The 19,052-nt window shown below is 39.2% G+C and overlaps 1 protein-coding gene across 2 annotated transcripts; it reads left to right on the plus strand.

The window, feature by feature from the left end:
• Positions 1–1,609: 1,609 nt before the first annotated feature.
• On the plus strand, positions 1,610–17,884 carry LOC145404729 (cobalamin trafficking protein CblD). 2 transcript variants are annotated; one of them, XM_080276281.1, is made up of 8 exons: positions 1,610–1,698; positions 2,304–2,408; positions 5,822–5,966; positions 10,089–10,288; positions 10,687–10,801; positions 12,200–12,336; positions 13,657–13,876; positions 16,561–17,884. In XM_080276281.1, the coding sequence occupies exons 2-8, from the start codon at positions 2,397–2,399 to the stop codon at positions 16,656–16,658; spliced, it is 927 nt and encodes a 308-aa protein (XP_080132407.1). In that variant the 5' UTR covers positions 1,610–1,698; positions 2,304–2,396; the 3' UTR covers positions 16,659–17,884. The 2 variants fall into 2 exon arrangements, with proteins under 2 accessions (XP_080132407.1, XP_080132408.1); XM_080276282.1 differs by having other exon boundaries at positions 1,693–1,796.
• Positions 17,885–19,052: the final 1,168 nt, after the last annotated feature.

The raw sequence follows: 19,052 nt of genomic DNA on the forward strand, positions 1-19,052 counted from the left end.
TCTCAAAAAATAAAAAAAATAAAAAAACATAAAAATAAAAAGATATCAAGAATATTATATAAATGACGTCATCAGGTTTACGGGGTTAATAGCGTAAATTTCTTATTAACCTGATTCTTTCCTTGTTACCGCTTTCACAGATTTCATAACTTCGTTAACGCACAACGAATACCATCATCGCTCTCTGTACGCATTTTGTATCACTGTAAAAATATAGGTTGCTATTTACCTGTTTATTTAGTAGTATGGTACTATTTCCCTGCAACAAAAATACGTTCTCATGCGGCTTACATTCATATTTTCACTGTTATGATGACCATGTTTACTTCATAGAACACTGAAAATAAGCTATACTTTCTAAATTTAATAGTTATGCGAAGACATATGTCACGTTATGTTGATCTGGGTTCAACTTCAGATTTTTCGGTCACCGAGCTCTATTCTCATGGGTGGCACCGCATCATAGTGTGTCCGCCGCCAGCCCAGCGCTAGTGTAGCGGCAGCCATATAACACCATGGTTGATGCAAGCGTTTTTTGTACTGAGCTGCTCAGTGGGTTTTTGAGTGCAGTCGATTTTTCCGGAAAATATAGTGTCATGGTACTCAGTGCGGCTTACTGATGCAAAAATGGACACAGGAATTCATCGAAGAGAGATGGCATTACATTTCACAGGTAAGAAATTATCTTGTTTCTAATTCCATAAGACTACTGCCCCCTGGGGAGGGGCGGGAAGATTCTTCCCCAGTATCCCTGCATGAATGAGGCGACTAAAAGGGGCCCATTTATCACCAGTCTTTCTCTCCATGTCCTGTTCTCTTCTGTTCACACTCTCTTGTAGATATTTTAATGTTTCTTCCGGCCTTTATCAATTTGGACATTCGGTTTCATGGCATGGATAATCTAAGGACTTCCCACACCAATTCAACACCACTACTTCGACGTAAAACAGCTTCAACATCACTATCATTTCAACGTTAATACCACACTATCTTTTCTCTTTCTGCCATTACCAACCTTTCTCTGCCTTTGTGCCATAAAGGGTAAGTTCTGCACTGAAGCAACCTGTGGCGTTTTTTATACTCATTGACTAAATGTACTCCATATAATTCGTTGAACTCGGCAGAAAAAAAAAATCGTAATCCATTTTTTTATTATTATTATTATTATAAGCGAAGAGTGCTGGTGTTTCAATATGGCGGCCAAAGTCACACGCTAACGGCGGAGATAGCCTCACCAAATTATAGAGGTCAGTGTTTTCGTCCCAAAGAACATACAACGATTTTTCTTACGTATTTATACATTCAGTTTCTATCATTGGGCATTTTTTAATTACTTAAATGTAATATAATGTTTACATTCTTAGTAGTCTACGTAAAAGATCCAAATACCTATGAACAACAATTTTTGTAAACACTACGTATACACAGTTTCGGCTAACATTTTTCCCATTATACTCATCTAATTTTAATGAACAAGTAACTTAAGTCTGAACTGCATAAATGTACGAGTCATCACTAGTAACACTAAACGTTTCTTTAATATGGTCGCTTTTTAGTTTCTCTCGGGTCAAGGTGATGACATTTGAATCCGAAATTGACCAGTGACGAAATATCATTCTATGCCCAAAGGGGCTGCAAATTTGCTCCTCTCTTTTATACCGAAATTTTTCGTTTTCTCTTCCTCCAAGAAGCACCAGCGTGAGTAATATTGGAGGATATTATGGTCACAGCCACAAGATACCATGAAAACCAATATTATCTTAAGAATACGCCCAGTAATTGTGTACAGCCATGAGGTGATTGCTAAATATTCCTCTATTATTGTTTGCTTTTCCCCATAACCTTGAACTGTGAAAGTAGTAGGCACTGAATTTTTTTGAAATCTGGGGTACTTGTATGTCAAGACACTGGTTAAGTTAGCTACTTAACTGATTTTTGCCAGCCAACTACATATGGTGATGGTGTTATGTATTGTATTTCGCTTACTTTGCTTGCAGCAGTGCCTGATGTGTGAAATTTCTACAGTATCACTTCCAACAGCGCCTATATGTGTCAAATTTCTGCAGAATCACTTACAGAGGGCTAATAATACATACCACCAAATATTTCTGCTGTGATGTACAGTACTGGTATATTACTATTGTTATATATTTTAGTGCTGATTTGTTGGGTTACTGTATCACACAATTTGACACCTGCATTTGTATCACAATGTAACCCTAGTCTGATTTTTTTTTTTTTTTTTTTCCATCTTGGAATGTAACATGACTATATTATTAACATACTGGTATATATTTTTTCAGGGTTATTAGAAGAGGACATTGCACCACTCGCCTCTGAACTGACAGCGTGTCAGGTTTCGTACACTATATACAAAAAGACTTCATTGTCTAGTTATGGCAGCTAGGGTAAGTCCTTTAACTGTACAGAAAATGTCATAATCAGAAGGACTGTAATAGGTGACATTCTCGTTTCAACCCATATTTGATGAGGAGAGTGTATGTGAGTGAGGTGGAGGGGGAGACAGGGAGGGGAAGGCAGAGGATGAGATGGAGGAATAGAGCGGAGAGGTATATGAGAGAGGGGTGTGTGAGTTGGAAGCAGGGCAGTGAAATGGTGGGGGACAGGGCGACTTGGAGGCAATTTGTTTTTGGCCACCCTTTATGAGATTATGGCGTCTGGCAATAGATAGATAGACAAGTCTGTGACTTACGGTAAGCTTTGTTTTTTAAAGTGTTTTGTTCGGTTTTTACCTTCATTGGAAATATCCAGTTTTTGAGACATGCCTCCTCTCGCAAAATGAGTAAATTACAAGTCATTATAGGTATTAACCTACCCTGACCCCACTTAACTCATCCTACATCCTGACCACTTCAGTCTTACCCAAAACACATTCCGGCCTTACCTTAATTACAACCATCACACAAGTTATTAAAAAGGAATGGAAGAGTGGCTGTTACTTTCACAGCGGCTGTGGCAAAACTGAGTTTTCAGGCAGCAGCAGCTCAGACAGTGACTGATCAGAGTTAATCATGTGACCCTTGACCTGGCTGCCACCTGGCTGGAATGAATGACTTGTATGTCCATTATTACTGACATGATGGAACTGTCATAAAAGAAACAGTGTTTCCATAGGGGGGGGGGTCCAACTATAGAACACCCGTTAAATAACTGGATTGATTTTGGGCTGAAATGAGAATACCGTACTACCATGAATAACTGTACCTGCATATGAAACTCCTCTAATTTTTTTCATGAATATGGCTAGGGAAACAGTTCACTGCAGTAGTATACTAGGAGGCAGTGCTCTACAAAGTAAAATCTATCAGTCTACCTATTGCTAGATGCCTTAATCCTGGAAGGGGTGGCCACAAACAACTCGCCTCCATGTCGCCCAGTCCCGTCATTTCACTGCCTTGTTCCCAGCTCTCATATACCGGTACCTCTCCACTCGATCCCTCCATCTCATCCTTGGCTTCCCCCTCCCTCTTCCACCCTCCACTTCACTCGCATACACGTTCCTCGTTAATCTCTCGCTCTCCATCATCTCCACACGGCCAAACCACCTCAATGTATTTCTCCTAACATTTGCTGTCACACCCACATCCACAACACAATGCCCCTTCACTTCCTCATTTGCCAGTTTGCCTCTCCATGTAACACCACATACTCCTCTCAAATAACTAATTTCCACTGCTCTCACTCTTGGCTTGTGTCCTTCCAACAACACCCAAGTTTCACTTCCATACGTTAGGCATCACAACACAGTACAGCCATGCAGGTACTTTTTTTACTTCCAAGCCCACTTCCTTATTATCACTGCTTTCAAAGAACCAGCAACATTTCTTCCTTGTTGTACCCTTTCAAGTAATTCAAGCACTTCACCCTCCAAACTTCCATCCTTACCCACCACATTACCCAAGTACCGTACTAAAATGCACTCACATTTTCCATTTCCTGATAATCCAGCCTCACTGTACATCCAGTGATTTCTTTTCTCTTGATGACCATACCTTTACTCTTCCCTACATTCATCTTTAGATTCCATTTCTTACACACTTATCCAGACTCATGCACCAAGCCCTGCAGTTCCCCTTCATCTTCACTTAACAATATCAACAGTACAGGGAGTTTCCAAATGTTGCCCTCTCTCACTAGGGCCACTCCAACATCCACTGCCTACCTTATAACTCTTTTTATAACCTCATCCATATACAGATTGAACAACCATGGAGACATGACACATCCCTGTTTCAGTCCAACTTTCAAACTGAAAAATTCACTCAGTTCACTATCCACACACACTGCAGCCATAGCCCCCTCATACATACAGTACTGTACTGTACTCTTCATGGCATTCAACAACTTCCCATTTACTCCATATATTCATGGGATTCAACAACTTCTCATTTGCTCCATATACTGTACCAGTATTCACGGCATTCAACATTTTTTTTTTTTTTTTTTTTTTTTTTTTTTTTTTTTTTGGTGAGGAAGAAGGAACCAAAGGCTCCGAGCCTGCAATTATTAACTCCATATATTCTTTATATTTTCCACATTCCTTGTCTGTCCTGTCATATGCTTTCTCCAAATCCATGAAGGCCACATACAACGTCTTTCTCTTCTCAAGGAACTTTTCCACACAGACCTAAGAATGAATATCTGTTCTACACAAGCTCTTCCCATCCTAAAACCTCCCTGTTACTCTCCAGCTAATCCCTCCGTTATTTCCTTAACTCTGTCAATAAATATCCTACCATATACTTTTCCTATTACACTAAGAAGACAAATGTCACAATGATTATGACACACTTCTTTTTCCCCTTTTCCTTTCTACAAGGGACAAATACCTGACTTCCAATCCTCCAGGACTCTACCTACCTCCCAGGACCATCTTCCATATCCATTCTACTACTATCTCTCCCATATGCTTCAGCATTTCACCACACACGTCATCAATTCTTGGGGCTTTCCCCATTTTGACATTCTTCACTGCTTCCACTACTTCCATCCTACTGATTTCTTCCTCTCATCTCACCTCCCTCCTTCTCCCAGCCATTCCCCAGCTACTTATACTCACATTACTTTCATTCTTAATGTTTAACAGTTCCTGTAGGTGTTCTCTCCATCTGCTCACTTTTTCTCCCTTCTCCAATAGCAATCTACCATTTTTATCTTTCAATCCTCGACTGACTTCTGTATCACCCTGTGTAACTTTCTTTACCTCTTTCCTGAACATTTTTCTTTTATATTCCCTGCACTTTACACTCAAATTCCTTCCAAAATCCTCAAACATTCTTTTCTTACTTTCTCTTACTAATCTTTTCATCTCTCTTTTCCACTTCCATCTGTCAACTTCCTCCATGCCCCTGCTCCCCATCCACTCACTGTATGCCTTCTTCTTTTGTGCCACAGCTTGTCTCACCTCTTCATTTCACCATGCTGTTCCTTGTACCCTCTTTCGTCTTCTCTTCACCCCACACAGCACCTCACAGGGTCACATGCTGCACAGATTTCTTCTGTGAATATCTTGCACACACCTTCCACCTCCCCATCTGCTCCAAATATGTCTAGAAAATCTTTGTCAAATGTGAAAGCTAACATCTTTAATGTGCTTCAGGTAACTACTAGCAAGGAGCATCTGTGCTCTAGACTTCAATAATGATAATTTTACCCATTCAGTAATTTAGTAAATCCTAGGACAAAAACTTTTGAGTTTTCCTAAACCTGTAGCTATGGTACTGTAAAATGTTCTGAGCAATACTGTATCTTTGACTATGGTAATGCCATGATTAAAGTGAGTGAAGTTCATATTTTACAGCTGCTTTGTTCTGGGGAACGCACAGTAGTAGTTTATGCTAGAAGCTTAAAAGCGCTGTGTGCTGGACCACGAGCCTTCTCCAGTCAGGGTCGCAACAATTCTAAAGAAACTGCTCCACCACCTGACATCAAGGAGGTTGCAGGAGGTAAGCATTTTAGTACGGTCAAAAGCTTTTTTACAAGTACAATGTTAACTCTTTGAGATTTTTGGCCCTCCGCCGATTGTGCCAGGTGCACATAGAGCGCTCTGTTGCTCTGCGATATTTGTACTTAATCGGCCACTGTGCACTTACTTTTTAAGGTAGACTAATGAATGTGGTACCATTTTAAAGCTGAATAGTTGCTCATTATCACAGTATGATTAAAAAAGGTACGTATGAGAACTAAAAGGCCAGTAGGTCGAGGAGAAGTTAACCAAAAGGGAAAAATCACACATCCTTCTGTTTAAAAAAAAAAAAAAAAAAAAAAGTATAAGAGTTATGTGAAATTTGATAGCACCATTTCAATCCACAGTAAATTCCCTTCCTATTGATATATAGATTATGGCAATTTATGTTTGTTTTCACAGAGAAAAGTGAAAGTAAACTGATAAAATTTTTTAGTTTTCACACTGCGCACACTCGCTGTGAAGTAACTTTATATAAACACTTTCTACATGTTTACTATTCATGGTAAAGTAATAAGTTGGGTGTCATTGTAAAGCTGAATAGATACTCTTTATGCTAGTATCGTTGAAATAGATTACAATGATATATATAAGGCCAGTAGGACAAATGGAAATTAGCTGATAAGAAAAAATCACAAACCCTTCCATAGAATAATATTTGTAAAAAAATACGTTTTAGATTCACATGAATTCTGATTGCACCATGTCAGTTTACAGTAAATTCCTTTTCCATTGATATATAAGTTTCAGCATTTTATGCTATTTTTCCGTGAGATACGCTGATGGGAAGTTATACAGTGAGTCTTCGATATACGAAAGGGATAGGGACCAAAAAAACTTTCGTAATTCAAAATTTCGTATATCGGAACGATTTTCCCCATTGAAATATACATATAAATGGGGGGATGTGTCCCAGGACCCCCTCGGACCCCCCACCTAAACTTTACCAGTATTAAGAAATAAGCAATACCTGTATACAGTTGTAGCGAAGGAGGTGGCCATATTCTTCTACACCTCCTTTTTCTTCGTCACAGTCCCAATGGTGGAAACTGCAAGGCCTAAAGCACGCCCACTCTCCGAGACTCCCTGCCCCTCCTCATGGGGTCTTATAATTTCCAGTTTCCTTTCCAGAATTGCTTCTTCTTTGCAGTAGGCTCCCCCAGTGCTGGAGGTGATACAGGGTGCTTGGGACGCATGGCAAAACAATACAAAAAGGTGAAGAGCTGCAAAAATATCCTCACGTACAGTGAAGCTGTGAGGAGAGGAAGGACGTGGACTCAACTGAGAAGCATGCGAAAATTTGTTTACCAAAGAGGGGTTAGTTTGTTTTCTCTCGGCAAGCGAGCACGGTGCACAGCACTGTGCCCATTTTCAATTTTTCATACAGTATTCCATTAACCCCTTCATGGCTGCCGGCCTTGAACAAGACTTCACTGTTTCGGTGTCAATGACACTGAGTTAAGGCGTCCTATATAAAACTGTGAACAATTACAGGAAGGGAACGAACGTCACTGGTGTGTTTACACAACCCTACTCTACCATCCCATCAGTCAGGTGTTCTCTTCACTCCAGATGTATTTGCCAATGTTTACATGCTTATGTTACATGCACCCTAATTTTGAGCAAGTTTCTTTCAGCAAGAGAACATAATTTACCACCCTCAAAATAGTCAGAAAAATATAGAAGACAAACTAGAGGAATATGAACTGAATTGGTAAGGTCTTTAGGCTGTATGCTTACACGAAAGATTATGGGTTTTACAATTTTAAGAGACGATATAGAACAAAAATGTTTGCTAATCAGAAAAAAAAATTACTCTTTTGTCCCACATATTCTCGTAGGTTAGAATTCAGTTCCACATTCTTTGTTCAGTATTGCTGTTCCCAATATATTTCGGACCGATGTACTGAGCAGTTATTTCTGCTCCTTAGAGTTAGTGTACATTTACTACTCATTCTTTTGTTTGTTCGTATGTGTATGTGTGAAAGAGAGAGTACTGATACAAACAATAATGTATTCCATTATCGCTTTCATAGCTGCTGGCCTTGAACAACGCCTTACTGTACCGGTGTCAGTGACGTTGAATTAGGGTGAGCTATAAAAAACTGCAAGCAATTATGGGATGGGAATGAGGGTCATTGGTGTGTTTACACAACCCTACTGTATCACCTCATGCAGTCAGGCGTTCACAGTTCACTTCATTCCAGATGTTTTTGCCGATGTTAATGTGCTAAAGTAACTCGCATCCTAATTTTATTAATTCTTACATAAATCATAGCAAATCACAGGATGGGTTTAGGGGAAAAAATAATAATAAAAAAAAAAAGCCAGGTGTGCCAGACAAGTCTTTTCACATACCGGGTATGTAAGAAAAAGAAACTGATTTTAGAACTTTGAAAAAATGGTCCCAAGGCCGACCACGGGAGCACGCAAATATCTGAACCCACAGCCATTGAAGGGGCTAAACATACGTTTTACTTTAAGCAGTAAAAGCACCTACCAAATCAATTTTTCCAGATAGTCTGTTACATTTTTCAGATTATTTCTGGGTTGGTAAATACAGTTAACGTTTCTTGTTAAATCTGTTTCCCCATCGCTTTTAGCTGTTCTGGTGTGACAACTCTTGTTTATTTTGTTAACATAATGGCAGAAAGGACTGTTGTTCCCTAAGTGTTTAACTAAACCTGGCCAAACCGAGCTTATCTGTACCTAATAATTTAACCTAACCTAACTTCCAGTTGGGAAATTGGGAAACGATATCCACCTTTGAAAACGCTGAGTTTCTTCCACTGCGCTGGAAACGATCGTAGGGGAAAGTGACGATAATAACAGGGAGGAAATTTTTCAGCAAGAAAAAGTAATTTGCCAAACTGAAAGTTGTCAGAAAATTACAGAAACAAGCTGGAGGATTATGAATTGAATAGGTAAGGTCTTTCTGCTGCTTCAAGTGTACAATAAAAGACACAAGTATCTTCCCAAAGTCTGACGATTATAGCAAGGAAAAATCGAACCGTTTGAAACAGGCACTAGTAGAAACAGTGTTTTCATTGTATCTCGCCTGGTGTAAATTTTCTTCACTCTGAACTGGGAAGATAGTTGTGTCGTTTATTGTACATTTACCGGTAAATACATCAGTCTAACAGTACAGGTACTTAGTGTTTTGTTTCTGCCAGATTAATTGTGATTTCAGACTTTTCAGGCACCTCTTCACACCATATAGTCTGGATAATCGGGCTATCTCTGTATTTCCTTTCGTACTGAGTATCAGTTTTCGTATCGAGACATTTTCGTATTGTGGAATTTGTCCTATATTCATCGCTTTCGTACCATCGAAAATTCGTACTTCGGGTTTTCGTATTTCGAAGACTCACTGTACTTCCGGCTGGCACATCAACATCGCACTCTCACTGTCACGCAGGCAAATATTCATGTTGGTAATACCGATATTATTCATTGTAAAAACCTATTTATTATGCATATCTATCTGATGTACTTGTCACTGTAAAAATAAATAGTTGGAAAAGGATAAACAGGATAATGTATGTGGAACAAACACAGATAGCAGATGGAAAACATGCGAAAAAAAAATATATTGTTTCGTATGACTCAAATTCGAGTCATCAGAATGTCAACGGTTGGATTTATTATGACGCGAAATCACGTCGTCAGAATCTCAAAGGGTTAAGTAATGGCTGTCCACGAAATACAGTATATGACAAAAAACCTGTCAGATAACTACAGTATTGGATATACAGTATTTGACATCTGGTGATAATGCAGCATAAGTAGGTTAGGATTCCTGTTATGTATTAAAAAAAAACTGTATATATTTAACCTTTTCAGTCTGATCACTTGTTTTCCATATCTTGACTTTTAGTCCATGATTTATTTTCCATTTTAGTCTTTTTATTTCCAGATAATTATATTCAGCTTTGGGGAAAAAAAATTCAGTCTGGAGAGGCTAGATATGGCCTTTCTTTCTTCATTTACCTCATAACTATATTATTTCTCCCCAGAGATTAATAAAATTGTCTGGAAGTGGCAGCAATAATAAAACATGTCATTGGATTGGAGGGGTTAAAGGATGATGTTCTTCAAACAGAACCACTAAGCACATGGTTAGATATCAAGGCTGGAATATTTGGGCCATGTGACCAGCGTATGCCTTTGCCTGGCAATGTGGGCCTAGGACAGCAACTGGCACCATCCAACCCCTTGACATCAGTCTACCCTGCAACACAAGGGCCTGAAACCACCTCGGACCTACTCACCCAGAAGACTAATCATGAGCATCAACTCCAGGTCATTTCACAGCCATATTTCTAATGACTTTTTATAGCCTATTATTAAGAGACATTACCGATTTGAAGCACAGTGTATATAAGTGTGCAGCAATAATCATAATCTCTTCCCCATCATGTAGTGTTCTGCTTAGTATTACCCTCTTGAGGTGTGCAAATTATACATTGTTAATTCCTCTTGAGGTGTGCAAATTGTACATTGTTAATTCCTCTTGAGGTGTGCAAATTATACATTGTTAATCCCTCTTGAGGTGTGCAAATTGTACACTGTTAATTCCTCTTGAGGTGTGCAAATTAAACATTGTTAATCCCTCGAGGTGTGCAAATTATACATTCTTAAACTGTCTTGAGGTGTGCAAATTATACATTGCTAATCTTTGTACTATTCCACCTTCACAGGCTCTAGACCAGTGTATTTCTAAGAACAATACAGCCACCCCAGAAGTCATGCCTCCAGACCCCTCAGATATCCTTGAGTGCAAGGCACAGCAGTGTCCTGATCTTGTTAAGAAAGGTATACATAGAATTATTAAGCCAATTGTTACCATGTTCAAAGTTTTCAGAAAAGTTGCAGTGGTAACAGAATTGTACAAGCCTATCATCATCATCATCATCATCTCCAATGGCTGGCTCCTAGCTGGGAACCCCAAGACAGGGATGGCCATAGCAGAATCACCTCCAGGCTATTTTGTCAGTACCTGTCTCTCTCAGGCTCTCAAATACTCCTCTTTCTCTTCTTCCTCACTCACCAGTATACTGCTCCACTATCTTTTTCCATACCACATCAGATTGCAAACTATCTTTGGCACCCTATCTGTGTGTATTCTTTTTGTATGTCCATACCATCTCAGTGTCTCTGTCTATTGCTAGACAACTTAATCCTGTAAGGGGTGAACACACAAAAAATAGCTCCATGCCACCTGTCGCCTGCCATTTCACTGCCCTCCCCCCAGCTCACACCCCCCTGTCTCATATACCTCTCCACTCCATCCTTCCATCTCATACTTGGCCATCCCCTCCCTCTCCCCCCCTCCACCTCACTCACATACACTCACCTTATCAGAGTCTCGCTCTCCATCCCCTACACATGGCCAAACCACTTCAATGTATTTCTCCTAACGCTTTCTATCACATCCACATCCACACCACAATGCTCCATCACTTCCTTATTTGTCAGTCTGTCTCTCCATGCAGCTCTACAAGCTCCTCTCAAATAATGCATTTCCATGGCTTTCATTCTTGACGTGTGTCCTTCCAACAAGGTCCAAGCCTCACTTCCATATGTAAGAGTTGGTATCACAGTACTGTCATGCAGCAGATCTTTTAACTTCCATGCCCACTTCCCTGTTTCTTAAAACTGTTTTCAAAGAACCAGCAACCTTTCTTCCCTGTTGTACCCTTTCAAGCACTTCATCCTCCAAACTTCCATCTTTACTCATCACACTACCGAAGTACTTAAATGCACTCACATTTTCCATTTTCTCACCATCTAGCCTCACTGTACACTCAGTGACTTCATTTCTCTAAGACCATAACTTTACTTTTCCCTACATTTACCTTTCGATTCCATTTTTACACACTTTCCCAAAGTCATTTACCAAGCCTTGCAGTTCCACTTGTCTTCACTTAACAATACAGTATCATCTGCAATCAACAATACGGGAAGTTTCAGTATGTAGAAAGATGATGTATCAAGTACTGCACAAGAATGTTTTAAGATAAAACATACTGTAACCTACAGTAGTTAGTAAGAAGTAAGTGATTACTTGGAGATGCAATTACTAATTGCCCTCAAAGATGTACTGTCAGCCATTAACTTTAGTGAATGCAGAATACACTGCTATTTGAAATTCCAAACAGTTTTAGTTATATCATAGTATACATAAAGCTCACTTCCTTTTGCTTGTTTTAGATTTCTTAGACTTGTTTCCTGGACGTAACTTGCGTGATGGTCCACTATCTGTTGTTACACTGAGTCAGAAGACCCAACATGACATGAGTGCCTGGTCTGCGGAGATGGAGGTTGAGCGGGATGAACTACTAGAATATGTAAGTTATGCACGCTTCAGGAAAAGTACAGGCATTGCAACCATAACAGTATTTTGCATTAAGGATTCTAATTATTTGACACCCTTTTCTGGGTAACATTTTATGCTTTAATGGTATCTGTGAATGACAGTATTTTTACAAAAATTGTTGGAAATAAGTGAGTGATAATTGTATAAAATGTGAGTGGAGCCTGGCATACTAAGGTTTTGTGTGTCATATAATCTGAAATATATTACCTATATAATTTTTCATAATGGTTTTGCAACTGATGTTCATCTGCAGTGGATAGTGTCAGTTTCTAATGTTTTGGTGGCTATGAACTTTAAGGTTGGTTTTGGACTGAGGTAAAATATCCCTTATTGGGCCAACCTTGGAATCTCAGCCAGCATATCCCTATTGAAATTGTGCTACATGTTCACTAATGATAACATGCTTAATAATATGGGTTGCAGCAACCCAGCCCTATTGGTAAGGTAAGTACAGTTGCCATTATACCAAAGCAAAATTGCTTCATTATACACCACTGTAACTCTAGGCTGTTCTACACAAGTTTCCTGGTGTTTTCAGCTAGTGAGCTCTGTGACTCACAGTTCTTTCTGTCCCCTACAGTGTTACTGTTTCAAAGACAAAAGCTTGAAACAAGTATTTTTCCTCCTTTTCATTGCAATACAGTACATTTTTAGGGTGAGTTGGGAGATGTAGTGAGAGAAATGTTTTATAATTACTTCACTAAATTATACTATAAATAATAATAGTGGGATCAGAACAGTTTGCTTTAAAGCTTCTTGACTGTATTATACTGTCAGTCCTTACTCAGAGTCATAGATGTAAACAAGCAGCAAAACACTGCTTCAGTTGAAACACTTTGATGTGCTTCTGGTTTATGACAGAGGGGTTAAAATAATCAAAAATACTAATACATGTCTGACTTTAAAACTTACACAGAATTACAAGCAACTTTGAGTGAAGAAAGGTGTTATCTCATTCATCACCAGCTTAAACAATAACTGAAACAACTTTAAATGAGGTCTAACTGAACTTTTAGAATTCAGAGTAATTTGTGCTGTTCACTGGTTCACTGGAGCTGTGTTGCAGGAGGCGGGATTCCTTCATGTGACAATGATGTAACTGGGTATTTGCTATCTGGTTATGCAAGTCTCTCTCTCTCAATTCTCTCCCTATCCCCTGAAAGGAGGATGGCAGATTGCAGAAAGGCAACATCACCTTGCAGTCAACCAGGTTCATGGTAAGATGAGCATAGGGGCACTGCCAATACTACTACTGCTACTACTATTACTTACACTGTATTTTGTATTCCAGTTCATCCTTGCTGCTGAAGATATTTGCAGCACCTTAGAGGGAGAAGGTTATTGGGCAGATTTCATTGACCCTTCATCTGGCCGCCCCTTTCATGGACGCTACACCAATGCCACGCTGTTTGAGACGGATGAACGCTATCGCTATCTAGGGTTCATAATTGAAGATCTAGGATGTTGTAAAATCACATCCCATCGCCTTTGGGGCACACATGTATTTGTAGGTGAGTTCAGTGACATGGTATGGCCTGGACTACAGGAAGGGATGAGGAAGTTCACTAACTCTTTCATGGTCAAGACAAGCGTATTCTATTCCTACAAGTACTAGGCAGTTATATTCAGCTGCTTGAGGCATAAAAACCTATGAGTGTTAGTACTATCATCATTAAATTTCCTTTGGTTCGGATGACACTAGTATTGTATTTCTGCTAATGGTATACTGTTTGTTCAGCTGAGTGATTTATGGGTGCCTGAGTATTAATAAACCCTGAATTTAAGTACAGTATTTCTGTTTGAATATTTTCTACTATACATGAAGTAAATTTCTGTTTGCAGTCGGTGGTTCTTGATGGATGATGCATTTGATCTAAGCAGGCTATAAGCTACGTATTCATTATAAGTGTCCTCACCTACCACACTACGTGTAACAGATTTCATCATTTCACCAGGGATAGGAAAGAAAATTCACTGCCCATGTACACCGTGTGGAATTACTGTATTATACCTATGTATGTTAATGTTGTTTATTGACAATGTAGAAAAGTTTCAACTTAACTTTGACTCCCTTCAGGTTCTAAAGGTCCTTCATACCTGAGGAAAGGTTCTCATCTGTTAAATATGTTGCATCATCCCAATAAAAAAAAAAAAAAAAAAAATCCATATGTGGGTATAATACTTCCACCTGAACAAATCATGGTACTATAATGTAGCAGTCAGCTAGGTGGGGGAACTCACAACTATGTGTAAAATAGGGTAGAATGGGGTAATTTCACTGTGAACGGTGGTTTTTCCTAAGTACAAACCGCCACGTGTGGAATATTGACGTTTTTATTGCTTTACCTATACATTCAGCCCTTCTGCTAAAGATATCTATAATTGTTTTTGTCAGAAAAAAGAATGGCCATTGCCACGGATTTTTTTTTTTTTTTTTTTCCCAAGTGTCTAGCAGCAAAATTACCCCTCCCAGCAGGGTAATTTTGTCACAACTTCTTTAAAAATAAAGAAACAACATATTCCTGTCATTAAGCTAAAAGAAAAAAAATGCTTAATGGCTTCTGTTGTTCTAATACCACACTACATATACTGTACACAACTGATTATAACTAGACTTAGATAACCTAGTCCATCATACAGCAGGGCCTATGTCGTGTATTGGGAGAACTTTTTGTCGATGGCATCCATCACAATTTGCTCAACATGTGAAAGGAAAACACTCCCAACCCAAGAACCTGAAAGGATATAGGCACTCAAACACAAGTAGCTAAAATAATAAGGCTACCTTAATGGCAGCAGCAAGGCTGTCCTTGGGTAGGACTTCACTTTCTTGCAAACCTATTTACGCGGCAGTTTCTTCTGCTTGCTGGGTGACTCATGGGGTAGGCTACATCTCAAAATATCAAATTATCTTTTAATGGTCTGAAACAGAGAGGAGAATGCTAATATGGCCTGAAACATGTAAATATTGGGTAATTTGATCCCCCCCCCCCTGTTTTTACTGATGCAATATATAAATGCTGATAATTTTTGGTAAACAATTTCATTTTTCAAACACCATTTTTTTGCACAATGGCTCAAAACTTCACATGACCTTGTTAGGTCAGTATGCCTCTAAAACCTTAGCCCAACAGAAGACGAATCCATATAATAGTTTTGGAGCTACAAGCCTCTGAATTGGAATTACTGCACTGTATTGGCATTGTGGCTAAGTTACCCCGTGGTGAAATTACCCCATTCTACCAAAATAATTACCACCCAGTGCCACCATTTATGAACTTCAGCTAAAGAATTTCAGGCTATTAACCCATGGATTGCAAGCCACAGTTCAGGCTGGGAAGCATAGCACTGCAAGCGACAACTCAGGCTGCGCTAACCTTCCACTGGCCGTACATCACCGCTAACTACTCCACCCATACACAAACTTACGCATGGCCCTACGCAAAGACGGAGAGAGAGTTTTTTTTTTTTTTTCACCAAATGATGCCGTAGATGTTTATCTTCATGTTTATAAAAAAAAAAAAAAATCATTACTTCACCCCTACGCAAACTTATGCACGGTGCTATGCAAAGATTTTTTTTTTTTTTTTTTTTTTTCCCCCCACACCATGGAGGTAGGATTAAAAAAAAGGTAATTGTGCAGTCCACGGGTTAATAATGAACTGTTTTCCCATGACACATCACCTTCCATCATGTACTCCATCCCCTTGCTCATCTTTCTTTTCTTACATCCCCTTGTATCCTTTCCATTTCACTATCATACACTAATTTTCCCAGTCTCACATTCTCATTTCACTCTATGAACTTGTTATAAAAAAAAAAAAAAAAAAATGCTAGTTTCATAGTATTCCATTTTAGGTGTAGGGGCTTGAGGTTAGACTGTCATAGTACAGAAGAGCCAACCATTTCACTGTCTATGGATGTGCTGTGTTACTCTACTTGGGCTACCACAACAAGATTTGTTCAGCTGAAGGGATTTCTAGTAGTCAGAGACTTAAAAACTAACTCGGTCAACCTTTGGACTACTAGTGATTCCCTCCGTTGAATAAAGTGAATGTAGCCTGAGTTATTATATCCAAGTGCATCTATAGCAGGGAAAGGGCTCATTGTAACTGACTAGTTTGCATCCATGGTGGGATTATATGACTGAAAAATCTGCAGCTGTGGCATGAATTAGTTTGTTTTAACCCTGCAGGTGCTATATTCACCAATGCTCCTGTCGAGTCAGAGGTTTTGGAATCAGCCCTGAAGAAGCATCAGAGAAGTCAAAGCTCCGATGAGACCAAGAAGTAGTCTGCCCATGTCATCTTTCTGGCAACTGTCTGTATATAGGGCACTGTATAGGTATTATTATGGTACAGTAATATATTGCATGTGATATGTCATGCATATGTCATTGCATTGTAATTATTTAGTTCATTAGTCATGATTCTGAGTGCACAGTGTTATGAGGAATGTTTTGAAGAGTATAGATAAACTACCATGTATTGTACAAAGCTTTCACTGATTTTGCTGTGAATACTTATAAATAGCAAATTGCAGGAAAATCTTTTCAGTATTTTATTTTAAGTTTGCACCCTGCAAAATTACTGCAACATTGACTTGCTTTATTGTTAACTTGTATGTTCAGTACATAACAGCATTACTTCATCAGGTTGTTACTTTATAAAGTTCTGTTTAATACTTTATCCTTTGGGATGGGGAGAAACAGTAATACTGTACATGTGTATTCCCTTTATTAAAGGGTTTAACTTCAAGAAGTGTGAGTGTGGGGCTAAAAGCCTTCTTTGTAACAGTATAGGGATGTAGCAGTGCCACTGCCCAACACTTGACAGCAGTCTTTTACCTCATACTGCACAGGTGGGGAGATTGTATGTGAGACTTCTAGGTGGAACCCATTGATTCTGGAAGATACTGCCATGGGAGTGAAATATAGCTACAAGCTTCGTAATTAGCCACAAAATCATCACTCTTAGGCAGGAAATATTCAGTCTTAAGTACAGTCACCTGGGTGATATAGTCAAAGTCCAAGCTGAGACTCTTGCATTGTTACCTGTCTTATTACACATCTCAAATTTTTTTCCCCAACAGCTTCCAACAAGTGGTGAGAAGTAATTAGCTCATTTTGGTACTTGGCTTAGCTTCCAGTCCATAGAAAACATCAGCAGCTTCATGGCTAACAGCAATATGGGGATTCTTTATGAGGAAACAAGGTGTCATTTTTAAGGATGTATGTATGTCCTTTTGACTATGATTTATAACCCCCCCCCCCCAAGTGATCAAATCGTTTGCACTCTTCATCTCCCCACCTCATATGAATTTGGGGGAATTGATTAGGATGATGATGCTTCAAGACTTTAAAGCCATGATTTTCTTTTCTTTCCCATTCCTAAGAAAGATATTAGAAAATAGTATCAGAAACATTCTTGTAAAAAAAACACACCAAACCTTATAAGCACTGGCAATAACTTGACAATTCATCAATGTCTTTGTCTGATGTAAATTTAGTAAAGCACTGAAAAGGTAATTTCGGCATTTTTTTTCTTCCATAACTTTCAGTAGTCTATCTCTCTATGGCCAGATGCCACAACCCTGTAAGGTGTGGCCGTTTGTGTTTGAATTAGCAGTTTTACGGGGAGGGGCACTAAGCCTCCACCAACCCACTAATTGACATGTAGGGAACATGCGGGTTGGTTATATGGTTACCACTCATTGTTGTTAATGGTTTCCTGGCTTACAGGAAACCATCAGACTTGTCATTCAATGTAAAGCTGCCTGAAAACGAAAGAAGAGCAATAAAAGGTAACAGGATAGATGGGAGTAATAGGTAGAAAGGAGGGCAGACACAGAAAAACAACAATGGTAAAGGTGAAGAAAGAAGTAGGCAGCACTACATCAAGTGAGGGGATGATGGTCACCACCATCTGCCACAAACTTTCACTAGTTACAACATTCGTGGTTTTTGTTGATTTACAAAAAGATATGCTTTGAACCTCTCCACCTTGTGCAACTGTGAGAAACTGGGCTGGGATGGTTGATGTGAAAAAGTTTCTGACAAAGTGAACAGGGATGTACAGTATTAATGAAGGTATGCTGCTCTGCCTGCAGCTGTGAAGAAAAACTGTAAACTGGATTGGAGTTTTATAGATCAATGTTAGTGGCTATATCTCACAATGAGTGACTAGGGATGTAATGATATGGTGAAATGAGAAGCAAAAACTAAGCAGCTCAAAGATTACTGCTATGAAAGTCTACACCAAAGAGAAAAATGAGAACTGTAAGATAGTTGTAGGGAAATTGCAGAAAGCTTCAGCTTATATTGATGTATGACTGCAAAACTCTAGTATAGCAGGAATAAGAATAGTTTAGAAAAGAAAAAAGGGGGGAGGGGGGTCTATTTTGATAGTCTAGTAGGGTAAGAAATTTACAATGAAGGAAGGTGTGCCCTATGACAGAATTACTGGGATATCAGAAGGAAGATGAGTGTTGGCTGTTGCTGCTGCTGCTGAACAACCCCAATCTGTCGGGCTAAGCAGACCCATCTACCACAGGCAAGCAACTGCCCCTGCAGGGCCATTCCACCAAGTGAAACAATGTTCCCTTGTAGTATACATGAGGTACAGGGAGAGTGTGGAGGTTTAGTTCCTGGATGGACGTTGCAGTTGCACCTCCACCCAGTTAACAGGG

This window comes from Coenobita brevimanus, chromosome 64, assembly GCF_032717465.1.
Source record: "Coenobita brevimanus isolate Jiangsu-jjx chromosome 64, ASM3271746v2, whole genome shotgun sequence".
Lineage (NCBI taxonomy): Eukaryota > Metazoa > Arthropoda > Malacostraca > Decapoda > Coenobitidae > Coenobita > Coenobita brevimanus.

Excerpts from the sequence above, each read along its gene's own strand:
- LOC145404729 (XM_080276281.1), top strand. Across the intron at positions 5,967-10,088 it reads CATCAAGGAGGTTGCAGGAG|AACCACTAAGCACATGGTTA; the intron begins GTAAGCATTTTA and ends TTCTTCAAACAG. Across the intron at positions 12,337-13,656 it reads GGGATGAACTACTAGAATAT|TTCATCCTTGCTGCTGAAGA; the intron begins GTAAGTTATGCA and ends TTTGTATTCCAG.